The sequence below is a fragment of the Salminus brasiliensis genome, chromosome 12, assembly GCF_030463535.1.
Source record: "Salminus brasiliensis chromosome 12, fSalBra1.hap2, whole genome shotgun sequence".
NCBI lineage: Eukaryota > Metazoa > Chordata > Actinopteri > Characiformes > Bryconidae > Salminus > Salminus brasiliensis.
The window spans coordinates 142132-162131 of record NC_132889.1 but is presented as its reverse complement, the minus strand read 5'-3'; the positions used below and the strand labels follow the sequence as shown (position 1 = coordinate 162131).

At 46.9% G+C, this 20000-nt stretch overlaps 1 protein-coding gene across 1 annotated transcript in view; it reads right to left on the bottom strand.

Annotated features, from left to right (window-relative positions):
* Positions 1-14895: 14895 nt before the first annotated feature.
* Positions 14896-20000, bottom strand: part of LOC140574293 (solute carrier family 2, facilitated glucose transporter member 9-like) — a 15218-nt gene continuing 10113 nt past the window's right edge. Inside the window, exon 2 of the mRNA XM_072694076.1 lies at positions 14896-16121. Within this exon, the coding sequence (XP_072550177.1) occupies positions 15825-16121 (297 nt within the window). The 3' untranslated portion in view covers positions 14896-15824. The remainder of the gene's footprint in view (positions 16122-20000) is intronic.

The window sequence follows — 20000 nt, the reverse complement described above, 5'->3', positions numbered from 1 at the left end:
CGCACTGCGCTTCCAGAGAGGTCAGAGCGGTCAGACAGCTGAGCCGAAGAGAGAGGGTGAAGCACGAAGATCCACCAGCATGCTGTGGATCACTGAGTGAGAAAAGGCTTATCAGCTGTGTCTCAGGCTCAGTGACATTACTGTGATCTAATTCAAACATCTGAATCAGTTCTTCAACTGTAAAAAACCTTCAACACCATCTGAAACATCAGAACTCACACTTCAGTACGAGCGGGAGCAGGGTGAGTCAGTAGGTAGAGGCAGAAAGAGAGACAGTAGAGACTACGTGAGGCTTTCACACAGGGCTTTGATGAGCCTGACATGAATGTGCTTACTGAGGCAGTAAAATTGGGTAAACAGTAGCAGACAGTCCTCGGTTCTTATACGGGTTCCTGCACTGTACTTTCAGCTGCCAGTCAAACACCTTTCATTATCACCTTCCTTCAGAACGGAGGCAAACCGAGTCAGGGAAATAACAGTAGACACACTGAAAGCAGGGTATAATAGAGAGGATATCGGCGCTCGGCGAGCGGAGGGCAGGCAGGATCGGCTCTAGCGGCGGAGGAAGGAAAGGGGAGGGAAGATGAACACTATCTGAGCAGCTCCAGTTACGGTGTGTCAGCGTTCTCTCTCTGAGAGACAGATGGATATTCTACAGCGTGACCTAGACCCTGTTTCACTCTCACACTTTACTGACTCACACTCCTCTCACTCTAGGCCTGCTCCAGCAGCGGAGATCCCTCAGGGTGCTGTAGGTGTTCAGAGAAGGTCTGCTGATCTCAGTGCAGTAAAGCTCCGTCTTTGTGGGTGTCTGATGTTCTTCAGGAGACCTGGGGCTGGGGTTTAGACTCTGCAGTAGTCCAATCAAACTGCAAACTGTCCAATCAGAGCTGTTCTCTCAGTGGTATCCAGGCAGATTCAGCTACTTTCCATCCTCAGAACACTGTCGGACTAAGCAGCACTTGTTAGGTTTCAGTCAGAGCCGTTAGTTAGACTCTCCTGGCCGTGGTTCCTCTCGAGCTCCACCTAATATTAACTCCATCGCCTGGACTGGTTAGCTCTGGTTAGTGTGTTACTGTCTACTTTCATCCAAGAGTCAAAGAAATGCTCAATACAACAAGTCAGGAAGAGCAAGTCCATATCAGATACAACAGCAAGCAGAGACCGGCATCACAAACAACTCAGGACAACTGGGGATGAAAACAAGAGGGCGGGGCTAAAGACAGGACAGGTGAGACACTCTGAGAACCCAAACAAAGACAAAGAGGCATATGGCAGAGATGTAAGCAGACAAGGGCTAGGCTTTACACTTGAGGTCGGAACATTGCTGTAAGGAGGATTGATTGCACTCAGCCCCAAGAGTGAGAGAATCAGTGAGGTCAAGAACTGATGTTGGATGATTAGCTCTGCAACACCAACGCATCCCAAATTCCTAGTAGACCATACAGCACTGACTAATCATGAAGCACTAACGGCAGCAGGTATCACAACAGGTACCCCCCCCCCATTCAACCTACAGCGGTTTACCCCCCATTCAGGCTACATCAGAATTCAGCCCAAAGTCACAATATGTATCCAATGAGAATAGATGTTTTTCACCTATACACTACATGTCCAAAAGTATTTAGGCAGTGTGTGGGAGTCCAGCTGTTTACCCACAGCTGTATAACCACCATAGGAAAGCCCTGAGGAGCCTCATCAGCGTTATTTATGCCTGATATTCTGAAATTCATCCTGCTGTATTTTAATTCCTGCATTCATGGTCATTTAGCCTAAGCCCGAATGTCCAGATGCCCATTCAGCTGAACTGTGTTTAGAGAAAGGGGTGGGGCAGTGGGGAATGGAGGAGTGTAGGGATAGAGACACTGATCCACCAGCCTCAATAAGAGCTTATGGAGATGACGTAACTGAGACAGTCCTGAGCACAGCGGATGTCCTGTGACACAGTTACACAGCAATTTCCCACAGTCTCTACTGCCTGGATTATACACACCACCCGCTCCTACAGAGAGAGAGAGAGAGAGACATAGATGTGTTTAGATGTATAGATATTAGTGTGTATATAAAGTATATGCTCATATTTTAGATATATATCCTTTTGTCAAACAGTCTTTATTTTAATTAGTGTTATTTTGATTATCTTCTGATTGGAATTAAAATTTCTCTCGTTTAAAGAACTATTTACATTGAGACCAGGGTGTCTAAACTTTTGCATGCTGTGTGTGTTTTTGAGGTCATGCAGGTGTTCAGAACCTGAGTTTACCTGTTAAAAATAAAGACACCCCAGATCAGGGTCACTCACTAAATCCCCTCCACACAACGAGGAGAGAGAGAGAGGGTGAGAGAGAGAGAGGGGGTGAGAGAGAGAGGGGGTGAGAGAGAGGGGGGCGAGAGAGAGGGGCGAGAGAGAGAGGGGGCGAGCTCTGGTTACCTGCCTGAGGTGAAACAGTAAATAATAATACATCTGCAGCAGCTTCCCGTCTCCTGCCTGTTCTCCAGCTGTTCTCCAGCCTGTTCTCCAGCCTGTTCTCCTGCCTGTTCTCCTGCCTGTTGGATCTGCGATGCTCTGATCGTTCTGTGTAGCAGATGTTCAAAGAGCTGAAAAATACTCCGCTGATCTTAATGTTGGCGCGCTAATGAGTCTAAATGTAAAAGCTAAGGCCATGACAGTAAATCAGCTCCATTCTCTGGGGCTGCAGCTGAAAGGAGCTGCACTGTCATAACCTGCAGTTCATTACATCCACTGCTCTCCACCCTGTTCACCTCCAACACGTCAGATCTGAACAGCACTGGGAGATGTAGAAGTTCAGAGGTTTAGATTAGGTTGAGATGTAGATTAATGGTGTAGTTTAAGGTGTAGATTAAGGTTAGGTTGAGATGTAGATTAAGTGTAGTTTAAGGTGTAGATTAAGGTTAGGTTGAGATGTTGATTAAGGTGTAGTTTAAGGTGTAGATTAAGTGTTGCTCAGTGATGCTTTTCACTCCTCACAGAACAACTCAAACAGTGACGTCAGGTCAGAAACCGTATTGCTGGAAAAGCACGAGGAGGCCGACCTCCCACATCACTGTCTGAGACCTTTCTCTCCTTACTCTCACCTGATCTGTAGCTCATGTGGATCTGTTAGTTAGTCAGCTCTGCCACTACTTACTGAGGCCATTAGCTACAGATCAGACAAAACCAAGACAAGCGGATATGAAATAAACTGTCCTGCTGATGTTGCTGGGATACAGCGAATCTGTCGCCCTGGCTCCTGTCATGGCAACACCAGAGACAAACTGTGATTGGTGGAGTAGCTTTACAACAGTAGAACAGGGTAAATAAAATAATGGTGTGCAAAATATAATACAGTAGACATCTGCTGATGTCTGAATGAAGTGGTGGTGTAAAGGCCTTTAAGTGAGTAGTTTCATTTTCAGCTGATCAATAAGTGCCACTCCACTCGGGCTCAGTGGTTCTGCCCCATCCCACACGACTAAACCAGCCTGGAGGACTGTGGAATGCAGAGCTTCATGACTGTAGGACTTCATGGCCTCCTGGCTGTGTGAGGTCTGCCTGCCTATCAAACCCCATTCAGACCCAGATCAGATTAAACCACTTCAGCTTGTCTTTCCATGATCTCATGATCTTCACCTTCAATTGCAGCACCAGGAACGTCTCCTCAGGGCTCCGCCAGGTCCGCCACACTGAGCAGATACGGCTGAGAGAGAGAGAGAGAGAGTTCATTAACCGAGTGCTGGTCAGGAGTCGGGCCGGGATGCGCAGGTGTGTATCAGGCATTAGTGCTGTCTGCTCTGTGGAATTAGCATTAGCGGGATTAGCGGTGTTTTATAATTTGTGCTTTGTGGAACAAGGTCAGGCAGCGGCGCTGATGTGAAACAGCCATGCTGCTCTTGTTCTTTTTTGTCTGTGTGTCCACGATATAGGCTAAGAGCTGTTATCCTGACGGAGGGGGACGCTGCCCGCTGTTGTGGTGGACTCTGCTGGTTGAGAGGGCACTTTATAGATGATTCAGCCATTTATTCAGAACAATACACAGAACCGCAGAACGAGAGCTTTCACCAATCAGCCCTCTGACTGGCTGACAGTAATGTCAACCAACCAGCAGTGAGAAGCTGTCTGAGCTGAGGCTGTGCCTCCACTGTGCTACTGTACGTTCCAGTGCGGATGCTCAGCTGCTTTGGATGAAGGCTGGCAATGTTCTCTTTAAGCACACCTGTCTGTTAATGAGTCAGAACAAGCCAAACAAGCTGTCAGTCATCCTCTAGTGCCATTTCATCTGCGTGACCGGCATAGAAACTGAGAGAGAGAGAGAGAGAGAGAGAGAGAGAGCACTGACTAATTCTCTCAGCTTTAATTACCCTTCATGCTCTAATTACTAATCTATCCACCTGACCGTCCGTTCGTCCAGCACAGGCTCCATTTACACCCCTATTCTTTAACTCCTTCTAACTCCTTAGAAGGAGAACTCCACATAATTTAGGGTTTATAAGGGTGTATTCTACTGCTATACAGGTAGACACTGTCACTGGCTTTTACAGGTAGACACTGTCACAGACCTTTACAGGTAGACACTGTCACAGACCTTTACAGGTAGACACTGTCATTGCATGCACATGACTGCATTACACATGGCTTCAGAGCGAAGGGGTGGAGCTAAACTGCTGTTGCCTACAGTAGTTTAGTCCCATCCATTCAGTCTTCAGCAGGATAGCCCCACCCATATTGGGCCACTATAAATATATATATATATTTTTTCCTAATGTGATAATAATAATAATAATAATATCAAAATAAATTAGTCTTTACCATGTTTGGTTTCTGCCAGCGGAGAAAGACAGAGTGTGTGTGTTTGTGTGTGTAGGGCTGATTGTGTGAACGCGTGTCAGTGCTGGATGGTTTGGTCCCAGACAAATCAGCACACACTCCGTATCTCCAGGCCTCCAGGCGTCTGAAACACACGCCGCTCTGTTCGCCCAGCCGAGAGATAACCATCACCAAATTAATTCCCACCCTTTCTCTCTGCACGCTGTGGTCATGCTGCCGGACACAGCGGCCGAGTAACAGCGCTAAATTAACGACATGCTGGAGTCTTCCCACTAATTGTGAGCGAGTGCAGCGTTATCTGAGCAGAACGTCTGCTGGGGGGCTCAGCAGGACCCCACAGAGCTACCAGGCCTGACCTGAAGAGCCCAAGAGCCCAATTCTAATGCATGGGTTAATGTTCATTTTTCCATTTTCAGCAGTGTAGCGGTGAGGCAGCAGTGCAGTAGTGAGGCAGCAGTGCAGTGGTGAGGCAGCAGTGCAGTGCAGCATAGAACCGTGCATAGAACAGAACTCAAAGAACTCTGTGAATGCTTAAACGGCTTCAAGGTTCTTCACACTGGTGTAAAATAGATGGTTCTGTTTCACTTTCTCTGGCAGGGTCGTCAGATTTGCAGTTTACCCACCAGCAGTGTCTTCACAGTGTTCAGCATTCAACACCATCATCCCACAGAATCTCACCAGGAAGTTAAGCCTGCTGGGCCTCAACACCCCCCTCTGCAACTGGATCCTGGACTTCCTGACAGGGAGGCCCCAGTTAGTCCGGTTCGGGGACAGCAGCTCCAGCACCATCACACTGAACACTGGGGCACCTCAGGGCCGTGTACTGAGTCCTCTGCTGTTCACCCTGCTGACTCATGACTGTGTTGCAAAACACAGTTCCAACAGCATCATAAAGTGCTGGGTCTCATCAGCAAAGGCGACGAGTCAGCATACAGAGAGGAGGTGCAGCAGCTGACAGACTGGTGTACAGTCAACAACCTTCACTAGAATGTAGAGAAGACCAAGGAAATGGTTGTTGACTTCAGGAAAACGACAAGACCACTCTCCGCTCAACATCAACGGCTCCTCTGTGGAGATCGTTAAGAGCACCAAGTTCCTTGGTGTCCACCTAGCGGAGAACCTCACCTGGTCCCTGAACACCAGCTCTACAGCCAAGAAAGCCCAGCAGCGTCTCCACTTCCTCCGGAAGCTGAGAATGGCCCGTCTCCCTCCACCCATCCTCACCCTCTTCTATAGGGGGACCATAGAGAGCATCCTAAGCAGCTGCATCACTGCCTGGTTTGGGACCTGCACAGCCTCTGACCGCAAGACCCTCCAACGCATTGTGAGGACAGCTGAGAGGATAATCGGAGTCTCTCTCCCCTCCGTTATGGACATTTACACCGCCCGCTGCATCCGCAAAGCAACCAGCATTGTGGATGACTCACCCTTCACACACCCTTCACACAGACTGTTCTCCCTCCTGCCATCAGGAAGAAGGTACCGCAGCATCCGGTCCAACACGACCAGACTCTGCAACAGCTTCTTCCCCCAAGCCATCAGACTCCTCAACTCAACTCAGCTTCTGACCTGATGTCCTTTCTGTTACATGCTCTCTCTCTCTCGCTCTGTCTCTCTCGCTCTGTCTCTCTTATTTACGGCAGATAAAATGGGAAGCATTTTTTTTTTGCACAAAGCATTTGCACTAATAACTTTACTCCTCACTGGACTCAATATTTATTACACACTGCAGAATTTGCACACTACCCCCAATTATCTGTACTGTGTTGTGTTGTCTGTCTGCACTTGTATAGTGTTGCACTTGTGTTCTGTACTGTGTCTATGTTGCTCCATGGTCCTGGAGGAGCGTTGTTTCGTTTCACTGTGTACTCTGTATGTAGCTGAAATGACAAAAAAACCCACTTGACTTCATAACAAACCATGACAACTCAAAGAATCCTCCAAAGCTCAAATGGTTCTTTAAACACAAACGAAACCTCCTGTTGATGGTTCTAAGCAGCACTACAGGGATCTACTGTAGTTCCACTGTAAGTCACAGAACCCCTTTTCAGTCCTGTTCAGAACCCGGTTTGTTAACAGCGGCTTTAACTTCTACTGGACTCAACATTTAGAGAAAGACTTTTACCCGAGGCCGCCCCACGCACCGAGGCTGCCTGCCCTGACACTTTGGGGGCAGTGTGTGGTCAGTCAGGGTGGTTTGAATGTCTGCTGGGTTTCACCTCAAGCTGCCGTGGGTATCGAATAACAGTGGAGGTCAATGAATGTTAAATTATGCAGTGATGGACGATGTGCGCTGCATGTTTGCACAACTGATCAATCAGAGTAAAGCGGGTCGGGCGGAACCGCACCAGCTCTGCGTTCTGCCACCTCGCTGTGTGCTGTGTGTTCCATCACTTCTGTGACGGTCAGCACCTCAGCTCTGTCCACTCCACTGCTATCATCAGTGTAAAGGGAAGCCCATGACATCACACAGCCAGAGGAAATGTGGGGTCTGGTTACGGAAGAGTGGCACTGAAGACTCTGTTACTGCAGAGCGCAACGTGATCCAGGCCTGTTTGGGGCTGAGCTGGGTACCAGCACACACACACAGTCCCACACTCACACACTAGGGTGGCAACTTTCAGCCAAAAGCAGGCCCAAGGTTGAGGTGTTGGAGCATCCAGCATATCTTCATCACGTCCTCCGTTCTGTCTTTTGGACTTTGGTACTGAAAATGGTTCTGAATAGTAACAATAGTGGAACCCTTTTTGACGCTATACTGTTTAAACCCTCTGTCCCACTGCAGGGAAAACTGGTAGAGGGTGTTGCTATGGGAACACAAGAAGATGACCCAGAACGTGCTCTACTGCACTCCCACATTAGATTTAGTAGTAATTTAGCATCAGACTGCAGAGGAAACGGACAGCCTCCTTCCTCCTCCTCCCTCTCAAGCCTTCCTCGTCCCTCATCATCACTCTGGTCATGAACGGATGGTCCTCTATCTCTCTGATTGGAGCTCTGGCTGTGCGGGACAGAAGGTGTTAGAGGAGGTGGTGATGGGAGGATGAGAGCAGGGCTGGTCGTCGTGTTTAGGAATGGCTCTGTTACGAGCTCTGCTTTGTTGCTGACAGCCGTTGTCAATAAAGAATCCGGGGGTAAGATCATGAGGTTTAAAATGCATTTAAAGACGAACTGGTCGGAGCTCAGGTAAGAGCGATGAATCAGAACAACGTCTAACTTTTACTGGAGCGCAGGTTTCAAGGTGAAACAGCTCCTCTAGAAAAGGAGCTCCGTTAGGCTTCTGCTCACAGGGCTGGGGAATTTATTTAAGCTATTAGAAATCCAACCTCCACTGACCTGTAGACATCAGCAGAGAGGCAGTCAAACCCAACAGAACCAATCAGAATATCTATTTTAGCTGGAGGTGGGACAACAGAGAGTCAAACTTTGTCATAGAACCAACAGTTCTGTGGGTTCCACACGGAGATGTTAGCTAGCACAGTTAGAGCACTGTGAGAAATCAAATGACAGGGACAGCTTGTGGTGGGATAGCTCGGACAGGTAGGCTGTGTGGACGTGACTGAACAGGAGAGGAAACTGGGGCAGGGCCGCCTGGCCCTCGTGCCGTAGCTCTAATGACCAGTTTCCACCAAGGCTCATCTTAAAGCGCAAACATTAAAATAAAATTTGAGGTGCAGAAAAATCTAAAATGCTCTGTAATGTGTAAAGCAGTCTCCTCTCCCAGACCAGCCGTTTGATCTGTTATTGATGCTGATATCTGATCTGGCACTATTATAATCACACTCCATTATACACGCTCCGCCGTACGGGCTTAGATGTTGTTTCAGAATGGCCTGCAGGCTTCGAGCTATCAGATCTCCGTCTTTACCCCTTCTTCTCATTCTGATCTCATTACAGAGCTCTGTCTGAGCTGCAGCACTGGGGTTCACCTGTAGACACTAACAGAGGAGATCCTCCTGTATGAGGTGATCACTGCGACTGGGTGACATTCTGACTCAAATAAAAGTGGGCTCCTCACTTAGTACAGTAAGCTGCTGCCGATTTCCACACGTCAGAAGAGAGAGAGTGAGAGAGAGAGAGAGAGAGAGAGAGAGAGAGAGAGAGAGCTGCTCTAAGTGGCAGAGAGACAAAAGTGAAGGATCATGTCCCTCACTCTGTCCTGGCCTCGGGACATGTCCCACTTACAGAGAGAGAGAATCCAGTTACAGCATGTGAGCAGGTAGTGTTGCTGAAGGTAAACACCTGCATTCAAATCCCTTTTAAATACACAGATCATATCACCCCCCCCCACCACACACACACACACACAGCTGTGATTGTGAGGGGTGGGTTTAACCTCGTTCTGCAGAACCTGTACCACACTCCTGCAGCACACTCCTGTAACACACTCCTGTATCACACTCCTGTATCACACTCCTGTATCACACTCCTGTAACACACTCCTGTATCACACTCCTGTATCACACTCCTGCAGCACACTCCTGCAACACACTCCTGTATCACACTCCTGCAGCACACTCCTGTATCACACTCCTGCAGCACACTCCTGTATCACACTCCTGTAACACACTCCTGTATCACACTCCTGTAACACACTCCTGCAGCACACTCCTGTATCACACTCCTGTAACACATTCCTGTATCACACTCCTGTAACACATTCCTGTATCACACTCCTGTATCACACTCCTGTAACACACTCCTGCAGCACACTCCTGTATCACACTCCTGTAACACACTCCTGCAGCACACTCCTGTATCACACTCCTGTAACACATTCCTGTATCACACTCCTGTATCACACTCCTGTATCACACCCCCTGCGTTGGGCTGAACAGCTGCCTGCTCACTGCATAACGAGAAACAACTGCTATTTGTTTATGGCTGTAATTTATGCCGTTATGAGTCGTTAGCGATGTCTTTGTTAGGAAGCTCGTTATGAGCAGAGCAATTTCTATATCATCCTTCATTAGAGTGTTGCCGTGGTTTCATTAGAGAACTGTCAGTCAAGCGGACTGTCTCTCCAGAGGCCTCGGCTTTCTCTTTACACTCAGTGTAATTTCAGTGCTGAGCTGAGCTCCATAACACAGAGCAGAGACAGATGAGGCGTTTACAGCTCCTCTCTGCTCTCCTGCCTGCGCCGCTGTGTGTGTGTGTGTGTGTGTGTGTTGCTCGCTGAGCCAGGCTTTGTGTGGTGCATGTTGATGTTGATGTTGTTTTACACTGATGAACCGGAACATTATCTAGTTATCATTATGTCAAATAAGCTGTTGCTGCTCCACGTGCCGTTAAAACAGCTCCCTCTACAGGCCTCTGAAGGTGGTGCCTGTGGTATCTTTACCAAGACCTTCCAGCAGATCCTGGCTTTAGGTTCTGTAAGTTGGGAACACACACACACCCAGCCGTCCACTCATCAGACCAGAACCACCTTCCTCCTTCACTCCGAGGTCCAGTTCTGATACTCTTGTGTTCATTGTAGAGATGGTGGACAGGGGTCAGCATGGGCACTCTGACCAGTCTGCAGCTAAGCTACAGCAGTTTAGCTCCACCCAGACATGCTTTTTTAGCCTGTAATGATTTGAGATGATCATTTAGCCAAATAACAGCCAGTTAGAACCAAGCTAGCATATTAACATATATCAGTCTTAAAGGCACAGTGTGTTTATTTATACACCATTAAAGAAAGCTAAAACTGTGGTAAGAATGTTGGATACGGGCTCAAGAAGTTCCTTCACACTCAAACATCTACTTAACTTACTGCTCTCAAGAAGAGTGCTCTCACTATGGGATCCTGCTCTCCAACATCATGCAGGCACATACCTAGTGAGACAGTGAGACAGAGAGAGAGAGAGAGAGAGAGAGAGAGAGAGAGAGAGAGAGAGACTCTTGACTTGTGAATCTCCTGGCAGAGCTGACTATCTCATGGATCCACATGAGTTCCAGATCAGCAGAATCTGGGAGAGGACATGGCTGGCCGTCAGCAGTTCCTCCAGTAGCCTGACCTAAACCCTGCCTCACTGAGCTCCACCATAAACCAGATTTTTATACAAACTGACCCCAAACTGACCCCCCCTACATGTAGCCCATACAGATCACTAGCTGACCTCAGAGCAGCAGATCTGATGATATGCATGAGATAGAGAAAAAGAGAGAGAGAGAGAGAGAGAGAGAGAGAGAGGGAGAGAGAGAGAGAGAGAGAGAGGGAGAGAGGGAGAGAATGAGAACAGGAAAGCTGACGGGTTAAGCTGAGAAATGCATGATGGGAGTTTTATAAACTGAAATGAAAAGTGCAGATTAGGGAGTGGGCGAGTGAGAAAGCGAGAGAGAGAGAGAGAGAGAGAGATACGGGTGATGGAAAGAAACAGGTGTGAGGCCATGACAAGGTGCAGTAGATGAGAAAATTTTAACATGAGTGTGTGTGTGTGTGTGTGTGTGTGTGTGTGTGTGTGTGAATGTGTATTCAGCAGGGAGATGCATATTGAGGTGGTTACGATGACAACACTGGGGAGTAGCGGAGTGTTGAGCGTGGCCCAGTGGAGCAGGTGAGCTATTATACATAACAAACAAACAACAAACAAAACAAATTAAAAACAAACAATAAAAAATAAATTAAAAACAACAAACAAAACAAATTAAAAACAAACAATAAAAAATAAATTAAAAACAACAAACAAAACAAATTAAAAACAAACAGAAAACAAATGGTGTCACTGATCATTAGAAGGGAGTCTGGGTCAGAGCCCTGCAGCAAAGGACACGGTTCTGCTCTGCTCCTCACACTGGAGTGAAGCCTTATGTAGCTGGTTCTGGACACGGAACAGGGAAACCTTCCTGAGTGTGTGGTTCTGTATTACACTCTACAGAACACTGTTAGAACATCTCACCACTGGGTCTAGCTTGACAATCCATTCAGAGTCTCTGGAATTCATTATGGTCTAAAGTCTAAGACTACAGTGGAGTCTGAAGAGGTTCTCCCACTGCCTTCCATAACTGAGCCGCAGGACAGTCAGCGCTCAGCACACACACCTTCAGACATCAGCAGGCCGGGACAGTCCCGCAGCCTCCCTCTGATCCTCAGGGTTTCATCTGGACCAGTGTCTCCACACCAGACCAGCTCTCTACCACCATCCTTCATCTGAAGCTGGACTTCAAACAAGCACCATTTCAAAGAGTCCAGACAGGAGAGAGAGAGAGAGTGAAAGAGTGAGAGAGAGAGAGAGAGAGAGAGAGAGAGAGAGAGAGTGAAAGAGTGAGAGAGAGAGAGAGAGAGAGAGTGAAAGAGTGAGAGAGAGAGAGAGAGAGAGAGAGAGAGAGAGAGAGTGAAAGAGTGAGAGAGAGAGAGAGAGAGAGAGAGAGTGAAAGAGTGAGAGAGAGAGAGAGAGAGAGAGAGAGAGAGAGAGAGTGAGAGAGCGAGAGCGAGAGTGTGAGAGTGTGAGAGTGAGAGAGATCTGCTCTTCATGGGAGGAGAGCAAATGTCCAGATGTTTAAATATGTTAAAGACACAGGCTTTCATGGGGTGTCCTACCCTTTTCACACGACTTCTTCTCTACAGGGACTAGACAAGCTGTGTGTGTGCATTTGCACATCTGTGTCAGCAATGGGTGCAGGTAAAGTAGCTGAATGCATTTTGCTTTACAGATTACGGAAGCAGTGAACTTGTGTGAGTTTATGAAGATCGGTTTGGTGATAATCTCAGTGCAGTGTTTGTTAGCAATGTTAGCCTAGCATCTCTTAACTGAGCTGAACTGCGCTGGGAAAGCAGAAGCGTCTGCTGCTCTGGGTTATTGAACTGTGAACAGGCTCATCCTCCTGCACGTGATAAGCCCGTACACAGGTCCACTTCAGCTTCACTTTCCCCAGAGTGTGTTCTGAGTGTTTCGGCAGAGCAGGAAGTGTGTTGAGCCGCTCTACACTGATCAGGGGTACAGCTCAGACCCAGCGGGTCTTTCAGGAGAAGTGTTCAGTGGGTTGTTGTTGTTGTTATTGTTGTTGTTGTTGTTGTTCAATAAAACATGTTGTAAACTAAGCAGGAACCGATCTGAGGGTCACTGGGATTAACGGTCTGTCTCTTCAGAACCAGCTGCCAACAGATCCGAGCACTCCACTTCATTGTCTCAGTAATTTATGCATTAAAATAGAGGAGCCACAGGTCCGCCCGTCCGGCACCGCCGCTCTCCCACAGTCTTCTAATTTCCTCTCCGAGTGTTCTACAAAACTCTGCTCACTTCACCTTGAGCAGCTGGCCTCACTGCTGACCCCGTCCACACACACCTTCACCATGGAGATCTGTGTTTACTGTTGCTTCAGTTTAAATGGTCATTAATGTTTCTGGGTGGGTGTGGCTAAACCCTTGCAGGCACATAGGTGTGGGCGAATGGGTGTTGCTAACCTCCTTTTGACTGGATGGGTGTGGCTAAGCTGCTGATGGCCAAATGGGTGGGGATGAACTGCTGACCTCACTCATGCATGTATGTAGGGGTGTCTACATAGTTTTGGACACACGCACTCTTCCTCTCAGTCCTCCGTGGCTCTGCTGTCTGCTCTGTGAGTAGTTGTGGTGTATTCTCCACGCAGTCAGAGCGAGAGAGTTTGGGAGATCCTCATTTAGAATGAAAGGAAGAAGCTTGGAAAAGCTGTAAAACTCTCCCGCCCGATCCCAGCTGTCCCACACACCTCCGGACCCACAGCGCCCCTCAGGCAGAGCCCTACAGCAGCAACTGGAGGGATCCCACCTAATCCCCTCATTATCTCACAGATTTCCATTCAGGACAGGTGCGCCAGAAAGAGAGCCAGTAATGAAATTTTATACATAATGCAGTCACTCCACCCCTCACCCCTCACCCCTCAACCACACCCGCCCTAAACGTGGGCCTACACTTCAATTCCTCATATACTGTTACTACATCACTGAGATATCAGTAGTCTTCTTAATGTACAGTAGTTCAGAATACTGAATAACCTACAGCAGATACAGAGTAATTCATGGTGGATATTGAATAATTCATAGTGGATACTGAGTAATTCATAGTGGATACTGAGTAATTAATTGGGATACTAAGTAATTCATAGTGGATACTGAGTCATTCATGGTAGATACTAAGTAATTCATAGTGGATACTGAATAATTCATAGTGGATACTGAGTAATTCATAGTTAATACTAAGTAATTCATAGTAGATACTGAGTAATTCATAGTAGATACTGAGTAATTCATGGTAGATACTAAGTAATTCATAGTGGATACTGAGTAATTCATAGTAGATACTAAGTAATTCATAGTGGATACTAAGTAATTCATAGTAGATACTAAGTAATTCATAGTAGATACTGAGTAATTCATAGTGGATACTGAGTCATTCATGGTAGATACTAAGTAATTCATAGTGGATACTGAGTAATTCATAGTGGATACTGAGTAATTCATAGTTAATACTAAGTAATTCATAGTGGATACTAAGTAATTCATAGTAGATACTGAGTAATTCGTAGTAGATACTGAGTAATTCATAGTAGATACTTAGTAATTCATGGTAGATACTAAGTAATTCATAGTGGATACTGAGTAATTCATAGTGGATACTAAGTAATTCATAGTAGATGCTAAGTAATTCATAGTAGATACTGAGTAATTCATAGTAGATACTGAGTAATTCATAGTGGATACCAAATAAATGATAGTAGATACCAAACCAAGCTGGGGCAGTGGTGGCTCAGCGGTTAGAGCGCCGGGTTATCGATAACAGGGTTCTAGGTTCGATTCCCGGGCTTGGCAAGCTGCCACTGTTGGGCCCTTGAGCAAGGCCCTTTACCCTCTCTGCTCCCCAGGGGCTGGAGTTGGCTGCCCACCGCTCTGGGTGTGTGTGTGTGTACTCACTGCCCCTAACACGTGTGTGTGTGTGAGTGTGTGTTCACTACCAGATGGGTTAAATGCGGAGGACACATTTCGCTGTACACTGTACAGTGACAAATATGTGCACCTTTACCTTTACCAATCAATAAATACTGACTCACTAGCAGGACATACTTAGTTTATAGCTTCATAAACAAGTTTATTGTTGAACTGTTCCAGCATTTATATTTATAAAATCGTTTATTTACACATTCCTGTAAACATTTCACATTTATTACATCATTCTGCTATTTTAACAGATTTGAACTAATTTTACAAAAAGATACTACCAAATTTCCCCAAGTAATAAAAACAGAATAAAACAGGATTAAGAAAGGATTAAAGTACGCTGTTAAAATGAGGGGTCTTCAGTAGCTGCTTAAAAAAGGCAGTGGTTCTCTAAAGAACCAACACAGCCTAAAGCTGGGAATGATTCAATCCACAACACAGCGTCCAACAGGTAAAGAGGTCTGAATACTTTCTGAATCCACTGTAGGCAGCACCAAAAAAAGGGTTCCACTGCCAGTACGAGTCAATGAACCCATTTTCAGCACTCCATAGAACCCTCTCCCTATTGTAGTATATTCATTGGCTTTGCAGATGTTCATAGGCCTGAAGGAATGGTATGGAGTTGAGGAGTGATATGGTAAGCTGCACAGAGTAGATGTAGAGAAGAAAGGGGGCCCCGTTTCTTGACCAAATATACACAAATTGAACAGACATAAGATACTGTTTAGATTTGGACATCCCTTTGGGCAGACGTGTCAGTGATTTAAATGCTGTCCAGATGTGGCCATGGACCACGTATGTAATGGTGGAGCTAATGACTGTTCCCTATGGATGAAATGTAAACATTCCATATATGGCAACATTCCAACAGAATGTGACGTGAAATAGGGTATAAAAACTCAAGGTATTCCTAAGTCGGGGAGAGAGAGACCGAGGGGCACCCAGAATTGGCAGACTCTCTCCACACTGTTCTTTCGATTGAAATAAAATATATTATTGTTACAACTAAAGACGGTGGTTACAGACTCTCCTTTTTGAATAACAAGTCCATCTCCAGAGGAAGACGAACCGAGACGACACTATAGTGCAGGGATCTGAGGATCAGAAGGAACTCTCCATCTCCACCACGTTGGTGTCTTTGGTATTAGTGTTGTTGGTCTGATGGTCAGAGGTGTTACTGGTCAGTCCGTTGGCCAGCTCACCCTGTCCTGGTTTAACAGCGAGAACATCCTCCATCTCTTTGTCGGCCATCTGGGAGACTTTATTGATCTTGGCGAAGCTCTGACTGATCTCCACAAACGTCTTGTTTTTGGTCTCTGGGAGGACGAGGAGGAGGTAGACAGCTCCAAGCACACACACCACCACGAACACCATGAAGGCGTAGGTCTGGAGTGCCTCCTGCAGAAACACACACACACACACACACACACACACACACACACACACACAGGAACTTCTGAAACTACAGGCTAAACGTGGTGGAGCAAGCAGTAAAATACACTACAGTATTAGGAGACTGCTCATTCACTGTTCCTTCTGAAATCAAGGGTATTAAAGAGTTTCTCTACTGTCCAGAGAATAGACTTTCTACTAGATTTTGGAGGGGCATTGCTTTGAGGATTTGATTGCATTCAGCAATAAGAGTATTTGCAAGGTCAGGATGTTGGATGATGATCATGACCCCTCCTCATCATCCCCAACTCCCCAACTCATCCCAAGTTCTTCCACTGCTCCACAGCTCAATGCTGGGGGGCTTTATACCCCTCCAGGGGTAGCCAGCATGGAGCCAATAGGGTCATGATGTTGATCTGCTCCAGAGAGTCCTATTCTATTGGCAGTACTTCTTCTCTACAGGGACTAGACAAGCTGTGTGTGTGCATTTGCACATCTGTGTCAGCAATGGCTACAGGTTAAAGAAGCTGAATGCAGGGGTGTCCACAAACTTTTGTATAGTGTGACTACATTACTGCAGTACTGGTTTATATATCACTGTATACGGTAATAACACCCTGAGCTGAGTGTGTTTATAACACCTCTGTGTTGAGTTATAACACACTTTTATTTACAGTCTGGCAGCAGTAAGGAACACAGACAGCCGTGACACACACACACACACACACACACACACACACACACACGCAGATATCCATTCTAAATATAGCCCTGATGACTCAAGGTCCACGTGTCTGTGTGTGTATCTGTGTAGATGTACAGTGTGTGTGTGTGTGTGTGTGTGTGTGTGTGATGGACCTCCGTGGAGCCAGCAGCACTAACTGGATTTAAGGCTGTATAAACCTGTCACAGTGCTCTCACCATGAGAATGAAAGAGCTGGCAGTAAACACAAGCAGCGCTCTCGCCATCATACACACACACACACACACACACACACACACCACTGATGTTCAACAGCGTCTGAAATAAACCAGACACACTCACATAGCAAAGCTGTGGTGTGTTAGAACATCCACTGTCTCTCAGCTACACTCGAGATGTAATCAACCCAGAGACATTTCTTGAAATGGACCGACTGAAGAAGCAGTCCTCCACCTTAAACGATCACCCTGTATCAGCTCCACCTTAAATCATCACCCTGTATCAGCTCCACCTTAAACCATCATCCTGTATCAGCTCCACCTTAAACCATCATCCTGTATCAGCTCCACCTTAAATCATCACCCTGTATCAGCTCCACCTTAAACCATCATCCTGTATCAGCTCCACCTTAAACCATCATCCTGTATCAGCTCCACCTTAAATCATCACCCTGTATCAGCTCCACCTTAAACCATCATCCTGTATCAGCTCCACCTTAAACCATCATCCTGTATCAGCTCCACCTTAAACCATCATCCTGTATCAGTTCTACCTTAAACCATCACCACTGAACGAGAGTGGTGCAGCTGTCTAAGTGTTACTCTGTCATGAGGGGGTCATGATCAGCAGTGATGCCACAGCCATCCGTCAGTGACTGGAAATGCCAGAAAGCAGAACTGTCCTCTCTCTCTCTGGATGGGTAGAGTGGCCTCTCTCTCCCACTGTCTCTCAGTGTGGGTGAAGCTAGCCAGTGCAGATGTTTGTTAGCTGGTGTAACAGCATTAGCACTTAGCGTAGCGTTCACCTCCCAGCGTGCTGAGCTCCAGTGGTGGACGTGAAACATGATGTGTAATACCTCAGCCTGAAACCCAGTGTTCTGTTGGGCCCTGTTGACTGATGTGTAACAACGCTAACACACACACACATACACACACACACACACGCACACACATACACACACACACACGCACACACATACACACACTTGCAGCATGTGCTCTATCTGACCTAGCAGATGCTTTGACCCCACCGTTCAGACCCGTCTGCCTGCAGGAGTCCTGCAGAGTGACATCTCTGAGCCTTTCGGTGCTTTATGCCTTTCACACACACACACACACACACACACACACACACACACACATTTACAGAGAACGACAGATATGCACCGATGTGATACACACACACACACACACACAGAGCTGGGCTGAAAGTAGGTTGCAAGAGAGCTCTCTGTGAAAGGACTGTACGAATGGAGAAATGACAGAGAGCTGTCCATTTCATTTCAGGTCAGTCTGACAACAGCAGCTCTGGACAAACACACACACACACACACACACACACACAGACACACACACACACACAGACACACACAGACTTGCACATTCCACCTAAGGAATATCTTTAATCTGTAGGATGGTGGATGTGCTGAGGTTAAAGAGCCTTACAGAAAATCCTGCAGTATTTCCCACAATTTATCCACAGCTCCTCAATGCTGGGGGGCTTTATACCCCTCTAGCCCACACCTGGCATTATTAGGCAGCATGGAGCCAATAGGGTCATGATGATGATCTGCTCCAGAGAGTCCTATTCTATTGGCAGTACTTCTTCTCTACAGGGACTAGACAAGCTGTGTGTGTGCATTTGCACATCTGTGTCAGCAATGGATGCAGCTTAAAGCAGCTGAATGCGTTCATTAGAAGGGGTGTCCACAAACATTTGGACATACATCATACACTCCATACAGTGTCCCAAATACCCAACCATTTCAGTCCATATATCCAGTTTAGCCCCGCCCACTAACACTGGCATTATGAGGAGTGCCTTTGCTCAGACTCCTTTTTTGGCCGCCAATCAGAACAGAGCTCATTTACATATGTCAGTCTTAAAGGTACAGTAGCAGAAACGTAGGATTATAGGCTGTGACATCACAACCATGACACAGTCACGGACAAGCACTGACTGGAAGGTTTCTCACAGGTTTCTCACACCGTGCCTCCAGCAGGAGATGGAAGGTGCTGGTACAGATGCAGCGGAGGCAGATCCTGGGTCCGGCTCTGGCGCTGTGAGTCACGTGAGTCAGGAATATGCAGGCGTGTGTTTCAGGAGCAAACTGTACCTGAGCTGAATCCGATGTGTTTGTGCTGGCAGTGAGATTAATGTGGGATTATGAGCCTTATGACCCACATGACCTCTGGCTGCGGGCCAGCGCGAGAAACCATAATCCACTGAAAAAGAGAAAATCTCTCTCTACTCGATCACCCACACACACATCTCTCTCACAAAGCTCCCATAACCTTAAAACACCTCGCTGTGTTGTGCCAAATTACTTCACTACAATCACTACACCCTTAAGGACCCATCTTTACACACAGTATAAGCATCAGATGTCCAAAAGTTTGTGGACACCCCTTGTAATTAATGCATTCTGCTCCTTTAAGCTGCACCCATTTGCATTTGAGGTGGTGATGAGGTGGAGACGAGGTGGAGATAAGGTGAAGGTGAGGTGAAGGTGAGGTGGAGATGAGGTGGAGAAGAGGTGGAGATGAGGTGGAGAAAAGGTGGAGATAAGGTGGAGATAAGGTGGAGATGAGGTGGAGAAGAGGTGGAGATAAGGTGAAGGATTCTGAGATTCTGCTCCTTTAAGCTGCACCCATTTGCATTTGAGGTGGTGATGAGGTGGAGATGAGGTGGAGATAAGGTGAAGGTGAGGTGAAGTTGAGGTGGAGATGAGGTGGAGATAAGGTGGAGATAAGGTGAAGGTGAGGTGGAGATAAGGTGGAGATAAGGTGAAGGTGAGGTGGAGATAAGGTGAAGGTGAGGTGGAGATGAGGTGAAGGTGAGGTGGAGATGAGGTGGAGATGAGGTAAAGGTGAGGTGGAGATGAGGTGGAGAAGAGGTGGAGATGAGGTGGAGAAGAGGTGGAGATAAGGTGGAGATAAGGTGAAGGTGAGGTGGAGATAAGG